This window comes from Myotis daubentonii, chromosome 9 (genome assembly GCF_963259705.1).
Source record: "Myotis daubentonii chromosome 9, mMyoDau2.1, whole genome shotgun sequence".
Taxonomy (NCBI): Eukaryota; Metazoa; Chordata; class Mammalia; order Chiroptera; family Vespertilionidae; genus Myotis; species Myotis daubentonii.
Genome location: NC_081848.1, coordinates 31,195,602 through 31,218,288, shown reverse-complemented (window position 1 = coordinate 31,218,288; position 22,687 = coordinate 31,195,602). Strand labels below are relative to the sequence as shown.

Here is a 22,687-nt window from a genome sequence, read left to right as displayed (position 1 = left end):
GATATGGTAACATTTACAGGGATAACCATTTTGGTGATGTCTAACAGTTTTGCTGTCTTCCCCTACAACAGCGTTTCTCAACCTGTGGGTCCCGACCCCTTTCACAGGGGTCGCCTAAATACATCCTGCATATCAGATATTCACATTACGATTCATAGCAGTAGCAAAATTACAGTTATGAAGTAGCAACGAAAATAATTTTATGGTTGGGGGTCACCACAACATGAGGAACTGTATGAAAGGGTCGCGGCAAAGGTTGAGAACCACTGCCCTACAACTTATTGTATCTGGTGTACCAAAATGACAGTCAGTTCTTTCAGTCCGCCTTACCCGCAGTGGGCGATAACCACTGGTTTGGGGGCCTTGATAATTCTTTAACAGAAAGAACACTCTGGACTCTAACTCATTGGGGGGTCTAAAATCATTACAATTGTTATCCCTACTTAAACCTGATCCAGTATTGGTACCAATTGGGTGAGGACAACCATTCATTTCAATAAATATTCACCAAAAATTTAGCACGCATCCAAAAACTACGATTTGGTAGCGCTGTGATACCCACCCCGAGCTACGGAAACCCAAGGAGGACTACCTGGCTCAGCAAACACGACTTCCAAGAGGCGGGGCTTGGGAGAGGCGGGCCCGGACGTCCCAGCGCGAGAACACGCCCCGACGCATGCGTCCTTCTTAGCCGGTAACTTCCATTTGCTAGATGGGGGGGGGGGGGCGAGTGGAAAGCAGGCTACAGTTTTTAAATTCCTATTCTTAACCAAAAACTTAATTGTGAACAATACCGTGAATAACTTGCGAGCCTTATTTTCCGAGTTCGGGATGAAGAATACTTGGCCTACACCGCGAACGCAAGAGGTTACGTCTCGTATCCTCCCTGTCCCCTGGGACATGGGTGGTCTAGTCCATTCCCCAGACTTTGGAGTCCTTGCAGCGGGTCGGAGACCGACGAATTGGGCCAATTGCGACTGAAACGTCTTTGGAAGGAGGAAGGGGGTGCGGGAGCATCCCTTTGAGTCCCGCCTCTCCGTCTCCAAGGCGGTGGTAGGGAAGGGGGAAGTACGACGTCCTGCCCTCGACAGCCAAAGGAGCACCCCTCTCCGTGCAAACTGCCCGGAGGGCGGCGGGAAAAGGGCCGGACGGGAGTGGGAAACGAGAAGGAGCCGGGAAGCCGCGCGGGAGGGCGCGCGCGCGCCCCTTTTTCAGCAGTGTGGCGGGGTCGCACGCACGCCCGCCTCGGCGGCTGGGCGCGGTTTGCGACAGTGGGGGGAGCGGCGGCGGTGGCGGCGGCGGGGGCAGCTTTGCGGCAGGCTCCGGCCGGGCTTGCTTGACGGCGGTGTGGCGGAGGCCCCGCCCTCGGCGGCAGGAACCTGGAGGGAGGCGGAGGAATATGTCCGAGAGGGAAGTGTCGACAGCCCCGGCGGGAACAGACATGCCTGCGGCCAAGAAGCAGAAGCTGAGCAGCGACGAGAACAGCAACCCGGACCTCTCCGGAGACGAGAATGTGAGTGGGGACGCCGAGTCGTGCGGGCGGGACTCCGGGGAAAGTTTTGAAGTCTTTTTAAACTGTGGGAGCGGGGCGGCCGGGCGGCTGTGGGGGGAGGGCGAGGTGTCACTCGCTGCTCTGGAAAACGCGGGCGTGGGAGAGAGAATCGGACTTGTCGCTGGGGTGTCGACGTGGGGCCGAGAGTGAGCAGAGGCTTGGCGGAGCGTGGGCGGCGGACGGGGGGCGGGGGGAGCGGCTCGAATCCTTTCGCGTGGACGGGCGCGTTCGGGCCTTGGGGGCACTTGGGGAGAGTGCGGGAGCTGAGATTCCCGTCGTTTAAAAGGCGAGTTAGAGGTGGTTCTGGGAAAGTTGGGAGGGAGAACCCGGCGTGTTAGGGACTCTCTTAAAGGAGTTAGGGACCGTGTCCCTCCTCGACCCTCGCGGACGGCTGGATGGGAAGAGCCGACCGTAAGGGGTTTCGGTGATTCTCCCGAAAGGAGGTCTGGTGCCTGCCCCTGCCCTGTCCTCGGAGATGAATGAGGTCAGTCCGCTTTTCTGGAGGAGGAGCCGATGGGAGGGTCGTCTTCTGACTTGGAGGGGAAAACCACCCGCGAGGAAGGAAAGAAGGGACGGTTCCGCTTTCGAAAGTTGCTGAGATACAGGGCACCACCTGGACCAGTGGTTCTCAATCTTCCTAACGCCGCGACCCTTTAATACAGTTCCTCATGTGGTGGTGACCCCCGACCATAAAATTATTTTCGTTGCTACTTCATAGCTGTAATTTTGCTACTGTGATGAATCGTAAGGTAAATATCTGGTATGCAGGATGTATTTTCATTGTTACAAATGGAACATAATTAAAGCGTAGTGATTAATCACAAAAACAATATGTAATTATATATGTGTTTTCCGATGGTCTTAGGCGACCCCTGTGGAAGGGTCGTTGCCCCCCACCAAAGGTGTCGCGGCCCACAGGTTGAGAACCGCTGACCTGGGCGGACTCGGCGGCATAGGTAGCTGTCCTTAAGGAGTGGGCTTCATGGCCTCGCGGTGTTTGATTTGGGGAATGAGATTTAAAAATAACAGTAAAACCAAAACGGATCATGATCAACATCTTCTAGTCCCAACTGTGTTTAGGTGAGATGCCAGTAACAACCGAATTGACATTGCTCTTCCAGTTTCATGTTTTAATATGGCCAATAAGTTCTGCAAAATGTCTTGACAATTCATGTAAAGATAATACTCCAAAATGTGAGCCCCTTTTCATAATATACGGCAATAACATATGGCTATCTTTTTTAAAATCTGTAAAGTGTTATAGGAGGGTGGTAGAAGTTCTTCATTTTCTTTTTTGGCTAGTTTTAGGAATAAATAGGACATCTTATACACCCATTTCTTAAATTCTACATCACTGCATTACTGATCGGAGCATAATATTATATGAATCACATAATGTCATGACCAAAATTTTCACGGAAGGGATGGGAAAAGAACTCTTTGTAGATAGAAGAAAGATTTTTAGGTGATTGTCAGTTTGTGGGATTTGGACTTGAAATTTCTGGAAAGCTTCAGTGTTGAAAGTTACTTTAAAAGTAACATTTTTCACTTTTTCATTCCAGTCCTTGGAGCCTGTTTTCTTTTGCCTTCTCTTAAATTTCTTTGGGCAGATTAGGTTAGTAATAGGAGCACAGACAAGATCCAAATGTTAGGTTAACATTTTCCCTCTACTACTTACTGGTTGCTTGATCTTGAGCAAGGCAAGATCCTTGACCTAGTTGCCTCAGTTTCTTATCTTACAAATGGAGATAATAATGGCATTTACCTGGAGGGGCATTTGTAAGGATTAAGTGAAGTAGTGTAGGTGAAGTACTTGCAAGAATGCCTGCCTCTACCCTAGCCGGTCTGGCGCAGTGGATAGGGTCCCTTGCAGACTGAAGGGTCCCAGGTTTGATTTCTGGCTAGGGCAAGTACCTCCGTTGCAGGCTCCTCTCCTGCCTGACTCGGGCGTGCTGGAAGAAGGCAACCACTCGATGTGTTTCTTTCATATCAACATTTCTCTCTGTCTTTCCCTCTTTCTTCCACTCTCTCTAATCAGTGGAAAAATATCCTCAGGTGAGAATTTTAAAATAAGAATGCCTGCCTCGCCGTAACTGGTTTGGCTCAGTGGATAGAGCGTTGGCCTGCGGACTGAAAGGTCCCAAGTTCGATTCCAGTCAAAGGCATGTACCTTGGTTGCAGGCACGTCCCCAGTAGGGGGTGTGCAGGAGTCAGCTGGTCGATGTTTCTAACTCTCTATCCCTCTCCCTTCCTCTCTGTAAAAAAATCAATAAAGTTTATTTAAAAATAAAAAAGTGACTGCCTCATAATAAGTACTATTCAAATTTTATATAATTGCTATTACTATAATTTTGTGATCACATAGTATAATCATATGTTTCTGACCTCTCCACATACTAAATAATCAGGCAGAAATGTAATGAAAATAGAAATTTATTTAGACGGAGGAAACTTCAGGGGGCCAAATAAATTGAAAGCTTATTTTATTTTTGCAGACTCGTAGGGAATATATTTGATGCATTAGAAAACTGTTCACAACCAAATGATTGGATGAAGCCTTTGTTTTGGTTCCTCCATCTGGATGAGGACTTCATATTTATGTATATGTTTTTATTGATTTCAGGGAGAGGGAGAGAGACATAGAAACATCAGTGAAGAGAATAACATTTTTAAAAGTGTAAAATACAGTGAAAAGATTATAAAAGTAATCATAAACTTATGTTATAAAATACTTTTGAGATTTGTTTTAATAAAGTATTTTATTTTTATTTATAAATCAAAACACTAACATTTGTCACGAATACTGTTAGCATTCTTTTAATTTATTGGAGTGACATTGGTTAATAGTATCATATAGGTTTCAGGTGTGGATTTCTATGTTACAAGATCTGTATGTTTTACTGTGTGCCCATCACCCAAAGCCAAATCATCTTCTGTCACCATATATTAGGTCCCCTTCATTCCCCCCTCCCCACCTCCACACCTTCCCTCTGTCAACCACCACACTGCTGTTTGTGTCCATGAGTTTCAGATTTATATCCCACATATGAGTGAAATCATATGGTTCATAGCTTTTTCTGCCCAACTTATTTCATTTAGCATATTATCTGCCTTTGCTGGAATTTCTCATTTCCTTTTTTTAAAAATTGAATTTATTTGGGTGACACGGTAAAGGGTGTGTGCAGGAGGCAGCTGATTTTTTTTTTAATTAAATCTTTATTGTTCAGATTATTACATTTGTTCCTCATTTTTCCCCCCCATAACTCCCCTCCTCCCAGTTCCCTCCCCACCCTCCGCCCTCACTCCCCACCCACTGTCCTCATCCATAGGTGCACGATTTTTGTCCAGTCTCTTCCCGCATCTCCCACACCCCTTTCCCCCCCAAGAATAGTCAGTCCATTCCCTTTCTATGTCCCTGATTCTATTATAATCACCAGTTCATTCTGTTCATCAGATTATTTATTCACTTGATTCTTAGATTCACTTGTTGATAGATGCATATTTGTTGTTCATAATTTGTATCTTTACCTTTTTCTTCCTCTTCCTCTTCTTAAAGGATACCTTTCAGCATTTCATATAATCCTGGTTTGGTGGTGATGAACTCCTTTAGCTTTTCCTTATCTGTGAAGCTCTTTATCTGACCTTCAATTCTGAATGATAGCTTTGCTGGATAAAGTAATCTTGGTTGTAGGTTCTTGCTATTCATCATTTTGAATATTTCTTGCCACTCCCTTCTGGCCTGCAAAGTTTCTGTTGAGAAATCAGCTGACAGTCGTATGGGTATTCCCTTGTAGGTAACTGAGTTTCTTTCTCTTGCTGTTTTTAAGATTCTCTCTTTATCTTTTGGTCTTGGCATTTTAATTATGATGTGTCTTGGTGTGGTCCTCTTTGGATTCCTTTTGTTTGGGGTTCTCCGCGGTTCTTGGACCTGTAAGTCCATTTCTTTCACCAGGTGGGGGAAGTTTTCTGTCATTATTTCTTCAAATAGGTTTTCAATATCTTGCTCTCTCTCCTCTTCTGGCACCCCTATAATTCTGATGTTGGTACGCTTGAAGCTGTCCCAGAGGCTCCTTACACTATCCTCGCATTTTTGGATTCTTTTTTCATTTTGCTTTTCCGGTTGGATGTTTTTTGCTTCCTCGCATTTCAAATCATTGACTTGATTCTTGCGCTCCTCTGGTCTGCTGTCGGGAGTCTGTATAATATTCGTTATTTCAATCCGTGTATGCTTAATTTCTAGTTTGTTCCCCAACATAACATCGAGGGTCTCATTAGTTTTCTTGTAGATCTCATTGTTATCGGCGGCTTCTAAACAGTTCTTGAGAGACCTTAAAAGTGTGGTTCTGAACTCTATATCTTCCATTGACAATTTTGTCCTGTTTCTTTGTCTCCGCATTTTGTTATGCTTCCTTGGTGCACCCCCTAGTGGTCTTTGTTCGCAGTCTTATAGTTAAACCTTGATTGTTGTAGCTAATACTAGGGAGGGTTTGACCTCCAGGCCAAGTGGCTATGAGAATCAGCTGTGTCAGCAGTGAGAGAACTTCTGTCCTCTAGGGAGGTGCTAATCTAGCCTTTGCCTGAGGCTATCCGGCAAATGCCTCTGTGCAGGGCTTGGGCAGGGCGGGTCGAACAGGATCAACAGCGTGGGCCGGAGAGAGCAGTTATGGCGGCTCTCAGTCCTGTCCCCAGGGGCTCTGCCTCTCTGAGTTCCAGCACCCGCTGCAAAGCTCGGAGAGAAAGCTGCACTCGCTCTGACCGAAGCCAGACAGTCCCGCTTCTCCCGTTTGAGTCTGGGTCCCTAAAGACTCGCCTGTATCTGGAGCTCAGAGTCTGCGACTCCCTCCCGATTGAAAACAACAACCGCGCGCTCCGTGCCCTCCGCACCTCAGAATTTGACTTCAGCACTGCGAGGAGGCAGCTGATTAATGTGTTCTCAAATCGATGTTTCTCTCTTCCTCTCTAAAAACCAATAAAAATATTTTTTAAAAGATGTTAAGGGAAGAAATGTGTTCCTGGTTTTGGTATTCTATATAAAGCTAAATATGAGAGTCATCTATCCTGCATAATAAAAGCCTAATATGCAAATTGGCCAAATGGCAGAACAACCGGTCGTTATGATACACACTGACCACCAGGGGGCAGATGCTCAACGCAGGAGCTGCCCCCTGGTGGTCAGTGCGCTCCCACAGGGGGAGTGCAGTTCAGCCACAAGCCAGACTGACAGCTGGTGAGCGCAGTGGCGGTGGCAGGAGCCTCTCCCGCCTCCACAGCAGTGCTAAGGATGTCAGTCAGATATCCCCCAAGGGCTCCTGGCCTGCTAAAGGACAGAGGCCAGGCTGAGGAACCCCCGCCCCCCTCCCAGTGCATGAATGTCATGCACCAGGCCTCTAGTATTAAACTAAAAAGCTGGAAAAAAAAGGGAGATAAGAATGCAATGTGCCCTATTATTATTTTCAAATATACTTTTATTGATTTTACAGAGAGGACGGGAGAGGGTTAGAGGGTTAGAGAGTTAGAAACACACCTGATAGAGAAACATTGGTCAGCTGACTCCTGCACAACCCCACTGGGGATCGAGCCTGCAACCAAGGTACATACCCTTAACTGTAATTGAGCCTGAGATCCTTCAGTTCGCAGGCTGATGTGCTATCCACTGAGCCAGATTGGTCAGGGCTGTGCCGTATTATTAACAATGTTTTGTATGACTTCTTGTTTAATTTAATTTATTGGAGTGATGTTGGTTAATAAAATTAAATAGGTTTCAGGGGTATAGTTCTATAATGTGTCACCTGTATATTGTGTGCACCCCAAATCAAGTCAGTTTCCATCACCATTTATTAATTCACCCTTTACCCACTCCTACCTCCCCTACCCCCAGTTGGCTTCTGGATTAGAATGTAAAGAAGCTCATGAATAATGCATGTAATAGTTTTATTATTTTACTTCTCTAGTGTTAAAAGATAATTTTCAGAAAAAGGCAAGTGAATATGTGTTAAAATTTTTATTTTACTCATGTAAGGGAACTGGGCAAGTCAAACAGTACAAATTAATAAGGAATAAAGGAATGTTGAGATAAAATTGCAAATGGGTCAAACACTTTTTTTTCAGAGTGGAAGGGAAGGCACTTTGCACCTCTACCTTTAGAGACAGAATTTGCACTACTAGTTAGTTATCCACAACTTGAAAAAGAGATGTAAGGTTAGTCAAAGGCAACTAAGAGGGTTATAATCTGATACCATGGAAGAGTGTACCATAGATAATGCATAGTTTTCCATCAAAACCCAAAATTGTTTTCTATACTAGATTTTAACTGTTTAAATACAACTGGGAGGTGGGGAGAAATTGGGAAAGAGAAAAACAGTGATTTTAGCCTAGGAACTGAACTTTAAAATTTTACATTTTTATATCTCTTTAAAGGCAGATTATGTTTAAGTTACAATTCAAGTTTTTTTAGCATGTCATTTTGGTAGGAACCATTTACAGCTTTGAAAGCCACCCCCAAAAATTACTTTTTTAAAATTTATAAATCTTTATTGTTGAAAGTATTACATAGGTCCTCCTTTTCCTCCTATTAACCCACTCCCATCCTCCCTCCCACCCCCATTAAATGAATTTTAATATACTTCTGTCCCTCTAGTTAAGTTTAACCTTTATAATATAAAGCTATCTTTAGGAAGCAGTAACTTAGAAACAGCCCCTAAGGCGCAATGGTTCCTAGACTGTATTCTCATAGATGTTAATAGGCACTCCAAGAAAAAAGGCTTTCTCTAGAATGTGGTTCACTACTGCCCTAATGTTACAGATTTAATAAATCTCTATTTCTAAAAATACATTGTAATATGTAATCAAAGGAGGTGAAATCCTCTTCTGAGATTAGAGGGTCATCAATATATCTTGTGGACTCGAGATTAGGTAAAAATTAGGTGAATTTTCAAGGTTTTCTGCTGCCATTTCTACTTTGAAAGGGAATTACTTTATAGAGTATCTGGAACTCTAACATACAGGGTGGGGCAAGAGTAGAACAAGAGTTGTGAGTTAACGGAACAGTTTATTATATTAGTTATTTCATTGTTTTCCATATGAACAGCTGTAAACCTACTTTGCCCCACCCAGTATTTATGAGTATCATTATTTTAGAGCTATGAGTCAAATTTCAGTTGTACAGAATATGTGGGACTTCTTTTAGAGACTGGGAGGGAGGGGGAGAGACAGAGAGAAACATCCATGTAAGAGAGACACATTGGTTGCCTCCCACACACGCCCTGACAAGGACCAGGGATCTAACCTGCAACCTAGGTACATGCCCTTGACGGAAATCGATCCCAGGACCATTCAGCCTGAGGGCTGACTCTCTGTCCACTGAGCCAAACTGGCTATGGCAAGCATGTCAAACTCAAAGGCTAACACAGGCCAAATAAACAAGGCATGTGGCCCATGGGCCACAAGTTTGACATGCTTGGGCTAGGGCAGTGGTCGGCAAACTGCGGCACCTTGAGTGTGGCTCTTCCACAAAATACCACGTGCGGGCACACATGAACAGTGCGATTGAAACTTCGTGTCTACACTCAAGGGGCCAAAGAGCCGCATGTGGCTCTCGAGCCGCAGTTTGCCGACCACTGGGCTAGGGCATTAAGTCAGATTTAGGAGTCAGAGCTTTGGGTGTGAATTTCAGCAACCCTAACATGCAAAAGACGACTTAGGCTCTCCTTTTGTTTGTTTGTTTTCTTTTTTCTTTTAAATTTGGTTCTCTTTCTATTTTTTTTTTTTTATTTGCTACTTAGGCTCTCTTAGACTTCTTATCTAACAGTACCTGTGTGGAGACCATTGTGTTGCTATTTAAAGGCAGCATTAGTACTGTTTTTCTGATTAGCTTTTTTTGTTTATATTTTTGCTGAAATATCAAATATCCACAAGTTCTAATGTGTAGCTGGTTTGCTTTTTATCCTTTGGAGATAGGAATAAAATGTTCCATTATTTACAGAATTTATTAATTATTTCTTTTAGGTCATTCAGTAGCTGTCCAGTAAAAAGTCATTTGCTGCCTGAGTGTAGTATTACTGTTTTATGTAATTTTTTTCTAACTTACTGCTTACAGGATGATGCTGTCAGTATAGAAAGTGGAACAAACACTGAACGCCCTGATACACCTACAAATACACCAAATGCACCTGGAAGGAAAAGCTGGGGGAAGGGGAAATGGAAGTCCAAGAAGTGCAAATATTCTTTCAAATGTGTAAATAGTCTCAAGGTATGTGCAGAAAGACAAATCCTGTTAGTTGAATGCTAAGCTGCAAAATTATTTACCAGTGGTAAACATTTTATGCTCAAGATACTCTGTCAAGTTAAAAATATTTTTAAATTACAGTACTTTTTGAAGTTTTGTTTTTAGAGTATAGACTGCATAGTTATAATTCACTCTACTTTCATTTAGCGTTTCGTTTTGTCTTAAATGGATAATACCTAGTACTGCAGGCTAGTTTTTCTTTATTGTTTATATTCAAATAAAAGGTTTTGGAAAATGTATTTTGATAAAATTTAAAAGTATATGCTACTTTCAGGTACTTATTCCTAAAAAGAACTGAATGTGACTCATTAATTTTGAGCCAGCATAAATTGAAACCCATGCCTTAGTTTCTGCAGTTTAAAAGAATTTAACTCTTATCTGTTGTTTTATTTGATTGTTTTCAAAGAAAAGGATATAAATTAAAAAATTTTTGATTATGTAGAAAACAAGTGGTTGAGGTTATATAAATGACTACTCCCTCAATAGTATCTTTATTTATAAAAGGGATTAGTGGAATTTAAGATGTTTTTCTTTACATGTATTCATTATTGGTTTAAATTTGGGGGTGTTTTCCTTCGCTGAGCAGAAATGTGCATTACATTGTCTTATACATGTATGAAAGAATCTTTTCTAAATATGTATTTCAGGTAAAGTCTTCAGAAAGCATAAGCGACTAGGGCTATGTGGAAATTATTTTCTGTCTGTAGCAAAATTCTTTGTTCAGTGTATGTCAAATTATACTCTTAAAAGAGAGAGATTAATCTTGGTTATATATTTTTTATAAAAGGAAAGTGCCCATTAGTTTCGTATTAATATTCAGTTATATCAACCTATTTTTAGATAGTATGTCTAGAAGGCTGTTTTAACTGTCAGTTAAATATTTTAATTAAATATTTCAAAGCATTAAATCTATGGCTTTTTAAGGGTAAAAAAATAAAAGTTGTTAGACTTTAAAAGTAAAAACAGTCCCTTGAAGTGAATATGAAAATTAATGTTAAATGCCAAGAGATTGCCAGTAAAATCCTGAGAATAACTTTGTGAACACTTGTTTTTTATATATGTCCTTATAGCCAGCCTACTAACAACTAAAGGTATAGTCCATGGCTTCCCCTGCCCCCTATTGTTCAATTACCATACTTGTTTATTACAAAACTTGGGATGTTTTTCTTTTAGGACTCAAATTCAAGGTTATTTAAAATTGTTTCTATAGCAATAATAGAAAGCAGTGATTTGCGTCTGGTGTGCTTCAGTTTACAAGGGAAAAATTAAACCTAATAAAGTTTAGCTAGTGCTAAGCCACTCTTACTTAGGTCATTTGTTAGTTTACAATTTCAGAAAAATAAATTTTGTCCTTATGTCCTGAGAAATGAATGCATTTGCCATAATTACCCAGTTTTGTTTTGATTCCAAAAAATATGCTTGGGTGTGAGAACATAGAAGGCAAATATAAAAGTATTTTCATAAATAAGTGCTTGTTACCTAACTTCTGGTTTAAGTCATTGGTTATCATAAAACTTTATCATATACGAGTATTTTAAAATGTGAAAACTGGACAAGTAGATATCTTTTTAGAGTCAAAAGTCAGTTTATGTGTGCTATTTCAAAATAGTGGCTTCCATGTTCAAAAAAAGTTATAAGGAGGATGGTCAGTCTACTATAATTTTTTTGTTTCTAAAATACATTAATTTTTCTTATTTCATGATTATTTTATAGGAAGATCATAATCAGCCATTGTTTGGAGTTCAGTTTAACTGGCACAGTAAAGAAGGAGATCCACTAGTGTTTGCAACTGTAGGAAGCAACAGAGTAAGTGTTAAGGATCTGTTTGGCATTTGGTTTGATGATTAGATTCTGGTATTAATATAATAAATGTAATGATTTTGAGATAAATTTCGTGTAGCTAGTTTGGCATTATTATTCCTTTGTGTGAACATGAAGCATTCTAGAAGTTGTCTAATTAAACCTAGTATTCATGACTGAAAATACATCTTTATTTCATACTAGTAGCCTGGTACACAAAATTCGTACACATTAAGAGGGAATTAATTAGAGGAAATATTTTAATATTGCTATTTGCCCTTTCTCTATAATAGAAGTGTCAGAGATAAAGAAAATTAATAAAGTATATATGAAAATCTCCCTCCTGTCAGAGTCTGGGCCGCACCGTGGGACCCAGAGTCAAGTTCCCACCTACCTGCGTGTGCGCCTCGAAATCGCACAAGACCCAGTGATCCGGCCAGTCCCACTCCCATCAAACCCTGCTAGGCAGGGGGCGCAGCTTCAGGTCCCCAGCCCAGTGCCGGGGCAGGGGGCCATGGCCTCAGGTCCCCTGGGCCCGTGCCACCCAGCCTCAAGTTCCTGCTGATCAGCCGTTATGGCATCATGGCATGATGACCATTTGCATATTAGCCTTTTATTATGATGATGATTTTACTCAAAATCATTCACACAACAGGTTTCTGTTTATATTTTGTCTTAATGATCTGTTTTGAGTGATTGAAAGAATTCATGTTCTTTTATTCTAATTTGAATAAGAAATCTCATTTCTTTTTTTTTTAAAATATATTTTTATTGATATCAGAGAGGAAGGGAGAGAGAGAGAGATAGAAACATCATTGATAAGGGAGAATCATTGATTGATCCGGATCAAGTCCTTAATCCGGGCATGTGCCCTTGACTGGAATCGAACCTGGGACCCTTCAGTCCACAGGCTGATGCTCTATCCACTGAGCCAAACCAGCTAGGGCAAGTCTCCCATTTCTTAAAAATAAATGTAATTAATGCCTCTTACTAAAGTATAGATCCAGTGTATGTATATAATAGTTACTGAAAGTATTTTAATATTTGTAGTAAATATTTGTTTTATTTGTTTTTATTTAAGGAGGCCAAGAGTATCTTGAACTGAGAAAAAACCGTACTGGGCACGTTTTTAATATAAACCAAGCATGTCAAAGTTACAGCCAGCAGGCCACATGCCGCGAATTTGACATGCTTGATATAAACCATTATTTAACTTTTTAATTGAACTAGGGGCTGAACATGTGACTTATAAAGATTTATTCATTCATTCTATTTGCTTCTAAGTAAATGGAGAATGGGGAAATTCCCTAGTGCTTTCTAGAGAGTCTCTGGAGTTTTTCTATTGAATTGAAATCACTTTGGGAAAAATTGTTCTCTTTTTATTAGATAACATTCTGGGTATTCATTAATACTATAGTAGAAGTTAGGAGGAATAACATAAAACTAGATTGGTGTATTTGGAAAAGAAAGGTGGAGGAAATAGACTAATTGGATATGGTTTGACAACAAATACAAGCCACTTCCTCTGCCTTCAGCTCAAGAGGGGAATTGAGGTGAATCTGAGAAATGTTCCATAAGTTATTTTAGTTGAGTAAAATAAAATTTTATGTTTAACTAATTGTGATAAGCTTCTTAAAGAAATAAAGGAACGTGATTTTTTTTAATATATAAATATATATATATATATTTATTATTGATTTCAGAGAGGAAGGAAGGAGAGAGAGATAGAAACATCAATGTTGAGAATCATTGATTGGCAAGCCCCCTACTGGGGACCAAGACCGCAACCCTGGCATGTGCCCTTGACCAGAATCAAACCTGGGACCTATCAGTCCGCAGGCCGACGCTCTATCCACCAAGCCAAACCAGCTAGGGCAGGAACGTGATTTTTTTTTTTTTTTAAATATATTTTATTGATTTTTTACAGAGAGGAAGGGAGAGAGATAGAGAGTTAGAAACATCGATGAGAGAGAAACATCGATCAGCTGCCTCCTGCACATCTCCTACTGGGGATATGCCCGCAACCCAGGTACATGCCCTTGACCGGAATCGAACCTGGGACCTTTCAGTCCGCAGGCCGACGCTCTATCCACTGAGCCAAACCGGCTTCGGCAGGAACATGATTTTTAATGCACACAGTTTCTATTGCCTGTGGTGCATTTTTTAAAAATATTTTATTGATTTTAGAGAGGAAGAGGGAGAGAGAGAGAAAGAAACATCAATGATGAGAAAGAATCATTGATCGGCTGCCTCCTGCACAGACCCCACTGGGGATTGAGCCTGCAACCTGGGTATGTGCCCTTGGCCAGAATCAAACCTGGGACCCTTCAGTCCGCAGGCCGATGCTCTATCCACTAAACCAAACCAGGTAGGGCTTTGTAGTGCATTTTTAATGCAGTTTCTTATTATCTAATGGCCACCGTAACAAGAAGGAATCTTCAGACCAAAAGAGGAAGGAGAATTAACAGAATATAACAATTTATATTGAAATCTGGTTATTGCAGTCCTGTGTGGATGCTGATGTATCCTTTCCTGAGTTTTCAATATGTTTGGCTGAAGAAATTGTCTTTCATAAGCACACTGAAACTAGGGTAATTTATTTATTGGACTTGAGCCAGCAGACTGCCTAGTAGTTTTGCACCAATTCTCCTCAAAATTAACTTGATAAGCAAGTTAGTATTGCAGTATTTAATATATTCTGGAAATTATGTAATGCCATAAATATTATAATGGCTTCCTCAAAGGAGCTATTTTAAAGCAGTAGCTTCTGTAATATTTTAAAAACACAGTTGTGACTAAAATATGTTTAAAAGCTAAAAGCATGTGTTTCTGTATTTGAGGTAAAATTTACTGTATTTTGTTTTCCTTAGGTTACTTTATATGAATGTCACTCACAGGGAGAAATCCGGCTATTGCAATCCTATGTGGATGCTGATGTATCCTTTCCTGAGTTTTTAATATCTTTGGCTAAAGAAATCGACTTTCATAAGTACACTGAAACTTTTCTAAATTAATTAGTTCCCCAAAGTTATATTGTTCTTTCTTAACCTTAACCAATGCTATTCCTTCACTACCATCCAAGAGATTTCTGGTATCTAGTTTTCCTCGTCCCTAGAAATCCATTGTAGGATGGGTATGAGAGAAAATGGTGCAGGTGACTGGAGATGTTTATTGGAAATCCAGTAATAGAAAATTAGAATAGTTAAAACCTCCTGTTTTTTGTTTTGTTTTTTACCTTGCCTAGAATTTTATCATTTCAAAGTAGTTATATTGATGAACTTGAGTTGATCAGAAGCTAGGACTGGAAATCATGCTAAGTATTTGATCAATAAAGCCTACAGGGAAAAACACATATCCAGTTTGTTTAGAAAGTAAAATATTGCAAAACATGGGTTCATAAAGATAAAGACTTAAAAACCCAAAGGGATAGATAGAAAAGCTTGTAGATAAGATTTTTCTTCTAGATCCATTTGAAAAACTTAGCAAACAAAAAAAGACAAGGACTTTTCAGTCTTCCCTATATGATATGGAAAGAAGTGACCTGTAGCCATACTGGAAAGGTCTCACACAGGAAAAAGTGGAAAAATGAATAGTAAGTCATCTTTAGAGGCACAGAGAACTATTGGGGTAGGGCAAGAGTCTGCAAAGTACAGCCCCTGGGGCTGCCATCTGTTTGCTTTTGCTTTTTTTATTAGGTAATGGTCCACCCACCTGTTTTGTAAATAAAGTTTTATTTGGACACAGCCATACACATCCTTTACATGTTGTCTGGCTGCTTTCAAACACAAAGTTGAGTTATATAAATAGCTAAATAGTTAATTAAAATGCAGTGGAAAGACTGGTTTTGTTCTATCATTTTGTATAAGTTTTAGACCTAAAAATTTCCATTGTTTAAATCTGGTGATAGAATAAGAACTTCTGTGTCAAAAACTTTAGCAGTATTTTGGAAGTTTCCATGTATTATAATCGTTTATGTATGTATTTACTTTTCAAAAACATTACATTTCTTAACCAGCATTTGTAGGCTGATGAAAACTTTTACACTTGTGCATGGACATATGATAGCAATACAAGCCATCCTCTGCTGGCTGTGGCTGGATCTAGAGGCATAATCAGGATAATTAATCCCATAACAATGCAGTGCATTAAGGTGGGCGTTCTTGTTAAATTGTAGATTTGCTTTCTTTTGAATGAACACCTGTGAAAATTTGTCAGGTTAAATTTAAAACGAAAGGAATCAGTGTCTACAATTTCTAATTTGATCTGTACTGTGCTTACTTCATCCTTTAGACAAGTCTTTTGATAGCTTTGTTACAATTGGGTAATGCAAATTAAGTAATGAGTGGGAAAATTTTATTATTTACAATATTTTCTTTTTTTCTACCTCGCCTTATTCCGAGAGACTCTGAATGAAGAATAACAAAAGAGTGAGTCCATTCTCACACACCCTAACTAGGGTTTTGAAGCCTTGAAAGTTGATATTAAGTTTTACAAATCAATTTAATTAGAAGTTTTAAACCCTGAGAGCACAATACAACCACATGAGGATCTTTTCCATCTTTGCCTTGCCTCTGCTATTCCAGTCAAATCAGATTATCAGCAGGTGGGCCTTGAGCATCTTTTATTTTTTTCCCTTCAAATTTGTTGGGTGATTTTATTTTATTTTTTTATGCATTTTTTTCTTTGTTGGATGGTTTTAATATGCAGCCAATGTTGAAAACCACTACTTTAAGCAAAACGAGTTTTTCATTCTCTTAAAATTAATGAAAAATAATTTATTTTTCTTAGCAAACATTAATTCACAGATTAAATATTTTACAATAGAATTTGTTATTGTATATGAAAGTTGATATGTTTTAAATTTATTGTAGCACTATGTTGGGCATGGAAATGCTATCAATGAGCTGAAATTCCACCCAAGAGACCCAAATCTTCTCCTGTCAGTCAGTAAAGGTAAGAGAAGGAAATTATTTTTTACTATTTTTTTTAAATCCGAGGATATGTTCCTCCCATTGATTTCAGAGAGAGAGAAGGAAGAGGTAAAGAGAGAGAGAGAGAAACATCAATGTGAGAGAGAAACAGATTGGTTGCCTTCTGAACTCTCCCTGAACCCACATACTCCGAAATCTGGATATGTGCCCTGACTGGGAATTGAACCTGAGATCCTTTGGTGCACAGCACAATGCTCCAGCCAATTGAGCCACACTGGCGAGGGTAGAAATGATTATTTTTAAGAGAGAAGCATAATTGGTACTGAGGATTAGTTATGCTACCCTTATTTACCATATTGCATTATGATAATTCTAGAACTTTATCCTCAAATGAAATTTTTTTCAATTGAATTATGTTCATCATCATTTTTTAAAAATATTTTTATTAATTTCAGAGAGGAAGGAAGAGGGGGAGAGAGAGAGAAACATCAATGATGAGAGAGAATCATTGATTGGCTGCCTCCTGCATGCTCCCCACTGGGGATTGAGCCTGCAACCTGAGCATGTGCCCTTGACCAAAATCGAACCTGGGACCCTTCAGCCCGCAGGTCAGTGCTCTATTCATTGAGCCAAACTGGCCAGGGCCATCTTCATTAATTTTAAGTGGCAGATTACCAATTCTTTTTTTTTAATTTAAATTCTTTATTGTTTGAAGTATTACATATGTCTCCTTTTTCCCGCATTGACCTCTCCCCGGCCACTCCCACCCCTCAGCACACGCCCCTACTGTCTGTGTCCATGGGTTATGCTTATATACATGCATACAAGTCCTTTGGTTGATCTCATAACCCCCCCCCCCCCCGCCTTCCCTCTGAAATTGGATGGTCTGTTCGATGCTTCTATATTCTGGATCTGTTTTTATTCATCAGTTTATGTTGTTCATTATATTCCACAAATGAATGAGATCACATGATATTTATCTTTCTCAAAAATTATATTTTTAAGAATTTTTAAGATAGTTTTGCAACTATCACTCTATCCAATCATGTAATAAGCAATAATGCATCTGAAAATCTATGTTGCCTTTATATATAAAAACTTTTGTTTTATAAAGCATTCCCTGTTGCCCAGCCGGTGTGGATCAGTGATTGAGTGTCGACCTATGAACCAGAGGTCACGGTTCGATTCCTGCTCAGGGCACATGCCCATCTTGGGCTCAGTCCCCAGTGTGAAGCATGTAGGAGGCAGACAATTACTTTCTCTCATCAATGATGTTTCTGTCTCTCTTTCTTCCTCTCTGAAATCAATAAAAATAAATTTTTTAAAAAAAGAAAATGTTTATTTTGGGAAATTGACACCTAAGAACTGATGACTTTTTCTTGATAGCAGTAGTAGTTGGGCTCAGGTATTACTTTCCAAGTGACAGAGGCCAGAAAGCCTTACTTGTTCTATATATTACAACTTTGTAACACTGCTCTTTCTTCCCGTTGTGTCAGTGAGGTTTTTTGTTTGTTTTTTATCAAACAGCTTTTCAAATTAATAAGAATTTTGCTGCACACAATATCATTAAGAAAGTGAAAAGACAACCTACAGAATAGGAGAAAGTATTTCTAAATCATCCTATCTAATAAAAGAGAAAAATGGTAATTGGCGTACGACGCTACCCTTTTCATTGGCTAATCAGGGCTATATGCAAATTAACTGCCAACTAAGATTGGCAGTTAACTGCCAACAAAATGGCGGCTAATTTGCATATGTAGGCACAATGCAGGGAGGCGAAAGGGAAAGCAGGAAGAAGCCCCCTGCCACTGACAGTGATCGGAATCCCAGGGGGGAGCTAAGAGCTGGGGGGCAGGGCAAAGGCGGCCCTGGGGCCGCCTTTGCCCTGCCCCCCAGCCATGATCGGAGAATCAGGCGCCTTTGCCGCCCTGGCCAGTGATAGCAGGAAGTAGGGGTGGAGCCAGCAATGGGAGCTGGGCACGGTCGAAGCTGGCAGTCCCAGGAGCTAGGGGTCCCTTGCCTGGGCCTAAAGCGGAGCCCGTGATCGCGGGGCCGCTGCAGCTGCGGGTCCCCACTGCCCGGGCCGGACGCCTCAGCCAGAGGCCTCAGGCCTGGTCAAGGGGCTGATCCAGTGATTGGTGATCGGAGGGTGATGAGGGTCAACTCCTCTGGCCGAGGCATCAGGCCTGGGTGGGGGGCGGAGCCGGGGATTGGGGGGATATGATGGTCCCCTTGCCCAGGCCTGAAGCCTGGGTCAGAGGCGTCAGGCTTGGGCGGGGGTGGAGCAAGCGATCAGAGGGAGATGGGGGTCCCCTGCCCAGGCATGATTCCTGGGCCAGAGGCCTCAGGCCTGGGCGGGGGCCAGAGCCAGTGATCAGGGGGAGACGGGGGTCCCCTGTCCAAGCCTGACACCTCTGGTGGAGGCGTCAGGCCTGGGCAAGGGGCCGATCAGGCGATCGGAGGGTGATGGGGGTCTATGCCTGAGGGCTGCCAGTATGTGAGAGGGGGCAGGCTGGGCTGAGGGACACTCCCCGCTCCCACACACACCCAGTGCACGAATTTCATGCACCGGGCCCCTAGTATATCTAATAAGGGACTTGTATCAAGAGCTCTTATAGTTCTACAGTAATAAAACATCCATATTAAAAAGTGGGTTGAATGACATCTTTCCAAAGAACATGCACAAATGTCTGGTGGGCACATGAAAAGGCACTCAATATCATTAATAATTAGGGAAATACTAATTAAAAACACCAGGAGCTACCACTTCACACTTGCTAGTATGGCTATAACCAAAGTTACAGTAACATGTTGGCTAATGTGGAGATACCCTTCTTCACCCCTATAGCTGGTGGGAATGTAAAATGTGGCCACATCAAAAAACAGTTTGGCAGTTCCTTATAGTTAAACATAGACTTACCATTCCTGGATGTGTGTGTGTGTGTATTCCAGATGAATGAAATGTCCACATAAAATTTGTACATAGTTGGAATCGAATTATTTTTATGGCAGTGTTTTATTCAACTACATATTAACATAATGTATTAGTCTAATATGTACATTACAATTAGTATAAATACATTGTCATTAGTGTAGTATGTTAATATTCATGTATAGTATGAACATTGTTACAGTTCAAGCTTCACATGGCATTTATATTATTGCTGTACATTATTTTGTTAATATTTAGTAGAAAATGAGATTGCTTGAATTACAGTTATAATTTTTATTTTCTCCGTCAGTATGCTTCTTTTTATTTATTTATTTATTTATTTATTTATTCATTCATTCATTTATTTATAATATATTTTGATTGACATAGAGAGGAAGGGAGGGGGAGATAGAAACATCAATGATGCGAGAGAATCAGCCCTAGCCAGTTTGGCTCAGTGGATAGAGCGTTGGCCTGTGGACCAAAGGATCCTGGGTTCAGTTCTGGTTAAGGGCACATACCTTGGTTGCAGGCTCTTCTTTGGGGTCTGGTTGGGGCTCCTACAGAAGGCAACCAACTGATGTGTTTCTCTCACATCGATGTTTCTCTCTGTCTTTCCCTCTCTCTTGCACTCTCCCTTAAAATCAGTGGTAAAAATACCTTGGGTGAGGACTTAAAAAAAGAGAGAGAGAGAAAATCATTGATCGGCTGCCTCCTGCACACTCCCTACTGGGGATCAAGCCCAAAACCCAGGCATGTGACCTCCTGGTTCATAGTCAATGCTCAACCTCTGAGCCACACCAGTCAGGCTCAGTAGGCTTTATTTAGATTTACAAGAAATGGAATGCCAACTAACATGTCTGCTGGGGTCCAGCCCCAGCTGGTCCAGGGGTCCCCAAAGGTGTAGACGGAGTCGGCAAAGAAGGAAGGACACTGTGACAGCGTTCAGTTGATCAGCAGCCTAGCCATGATCTCCAGCCAGGATCTCCAGCCAAGTTCTGGTCTGGATCTCCAGAGAGGTTCTGCTTAGGATCTCCAGCCAGGTTCTGTGGCCATGTTCCCTTGCTAGGTTCTCCAGCCAGGTTCGGTCCAGGTTCTCCAGCCAGGTTCAGTCACCAGGTTCTAGTCAGGTTCTCTTGCCATGTTCTATAGTCAGGTTCAGTCCAGGATCTATTGGCATGCTCTCGCCAGCGAAGTTCTTCTGTCTCTAGAGAACGTTCTGTGTAGGTTCTGTGCCTAGGCTCTGTCTCTCTTGGTCCTGTCTTCCAAGCCCTGTGTCCTTAGTTCTGTGTCCTGAGTTCTGTCTCTTGCTGTCTTGTTACATCTGTATTTATACCAGTTGATTCAATCCTATCAATCTCTATTACAAAGGTTAGGGCGTTTCTTATCTCCATTCCAGGGAGTAAAGATTATGTAGCTTAAGCATGATTGTTTGTAGTGATTAACTACCCGCCTGGCACTTAGTTAAGGAGTTTCATCCCCTCCCTGACTTCAGGGGAAAATTCCTACCTGGGGAAACAACCTTTCTAGGAGAAGCATCCCCTCCCTGACTTCAGGGAAAAATTCCTACCTGGAGAAACAACCTTTCTAGGAGAAGCATCCCCTCCCTGACTTCAGGGAAAAATTCCTACCTGGAGAAACAACCTTTCTCGGAGAGGTGACCTTGGTTAAAACACAGTGCCAAGAAGGTGAGCAAACATATTAAGAACTGTATGCCATATATGCCAGGTCCCTTGAAACAGCAAGGATGGACCGGCTCCCGGCACATGTCATCAGCCCTTTGAGGTCTTAAAGGTCTGTAATACTATAAAATTGTCCTGATATATACTGTATGTAGATTTCAATACTATTATTAGATTTACTGTAGAAATTTTATAAATCTACGCAGTCTGTCCTGGCCAGTGTGGCGCAGTTGGTTGAGCATTGTCTCATGCACAAAAAGATCAGTTCCCGGTCAGAGTATATGCCCAGGTTTTAGGTTCAATTCTCCAGTTGGGGCACATGCAGGAGGCAACTGATCAAAGTTTTTCTCTCTCACTCCTTTTTCCTCTCCCTTCCTCTCTCTCTCTTAAATTAATAAAAACACTCCAAAAATAATTCTACTGTCATCTTTTCTTACTCTTTTTGAATTATATATATATAATACATATATTATATATATGTATGTATATGTATATATATATGTGTGTGTGTGTGTGCGTATTTTTTTTATCCTCACCTGAGGATATTTTTTTCCATTGATTTCTAGAGAAAATGCAATGGAGGGAGAAGGGGGGGAGAGATGGAGGGGCATCAGCATGAGAGAGAGACATGGTTTGGCTGCCTCCCACACTGGCTCCTACCAGGGCTGGGGAATCTGCAACCAAGGTATGTGCCCTTGACCCTTCAGTCTGAGGGCCAACGCTCTAACCATTGAACAAAATCAGCTACTCAGTCCTCTTTAATGTATAAATGGATATGGTGGAGGGCAGAGCTAATATTTTGTTCTGTGGCATAATGTAAAACTCTGTCAAATTCGGTAAATAAGTTAAAAATATTTTTAAAACTACAAGTATTTCTTTTCTTGAAAGTTTGTGCTGATACATACCTAAATCTGTATGTGATGTAAATGTTTTAAGTGATACGGGTTTCGTTATTAGTCTTTAGTATTCATAAGTTAAGTCCACACTTGTGTAAGTTTTACTTTAAAGAGGTTTTGAACATTCACAGTAAATGAATGATAAAAATTCATCTTAATTTTTTTATTTCTATACTAGATCATGCTTTACGATTATGGAATATCCAAACGGACACTCTGGTGGCAATATTTGGAGGTGTTGAAGGGCACAGAGATGAAGTTCTAAGTGCTGTAAGTTGAAAGCTGCAGGGCAGTGACTTTCAGGTGCACGTTGTTGTGAACAATCCCCATCGAACTCTTTCATGAAACCATATTTTGTTGTTGTTTTTCATATAGCCTGGCAGGCAGTCATTTCATTTACTTGTGATATGCAAGGTTTTTATCTTATAAATGAAGGAATAAAGCAAGAAAGTCTGTTTGTATTTAATTTGTACTCATTCACATGAAAGAATACTAACTATGAACTTGTTTTTTTTCCTATATTGATCAAAAAAGTCACCAAGTTATGTTTTGTTTTGCTGTTTCTCAGTTATTAAAGGAAAAGATTAAACTAGTTAGCAATTGCTGGGCA

At 40.9% G+C, this 22,687-nt stretch overlaps 1 protein-coding gene and 1 long non-coding RNA gene across 7 annotated transcripts in view; one reads left to right on the top strand and one right to left on the bottom strand.

The window, feature by feature from the left end:
- The window catches only part of LOC132240710 (uncharacterized), a 103,436-nt gene extending 102,378 nt beyond the window's left edge, over positions 1 to 1,058 (bottom strand). For all 3 annotated transcript variants that reach the window (XR_009454386.1, XR_009454388.1, XR_009454387.1), the window contains exon 1: positions 593 to 1,058. This is a non-coding gene — a long non-coding RNA (uncharacterized LOC132240710). The remainder of the gene's footprint in view (positions 1 to 592) is intronic.
- A 79-nt stretch (positions 1,059 to 1,137) lies between these two features.
- The window catches only part of EED (embryonic ectoderm development), a 38,329-nt gene continuing 16,779 nt past the window's right edge, over positions 1,138 to 22,687 (top strand). For 2 of the 4 annotated variants that reach the window (XM_059708226.1, XM_059708224.1), the window contains exons 1-7: positions 1,138 to 1,513; positions 9,648 to 9,800; positions 11,550 to 11,642; positions 14,507 to 14,572; positions 15,661 to 15,786; positions 16,508 to 16,589; positions 22,256 to 22,347. In XM_059708226.1, the coding sequence (XP_059564209.1) occupies positions 1,400 to 1,513; positions 9,648 to 9,800; positions 11,550 to 11,642; positions 14,507 to 14,572; positions 15,661 to 15,786; positions 16,508 to 16,589; positions 22,256 to 22,347 (726 nt within the window). In that variant the 5' untranslated portion in view covers positions 1,138 to 1,399. The remainder of the gene's footprint in view (positions 1,514 to 9,647; positions 9,801 to 11,549; positions 11,643 to 14,506; positions 14,573 to 15,660; positions 15,787 to 16,507; positions 16,590 to 22,255; positions 22,348 to 22,687) is intronic. The other 2 variants (XM_059708223.1, XM_059708225.1) reach the window with 2 other exon arrangements.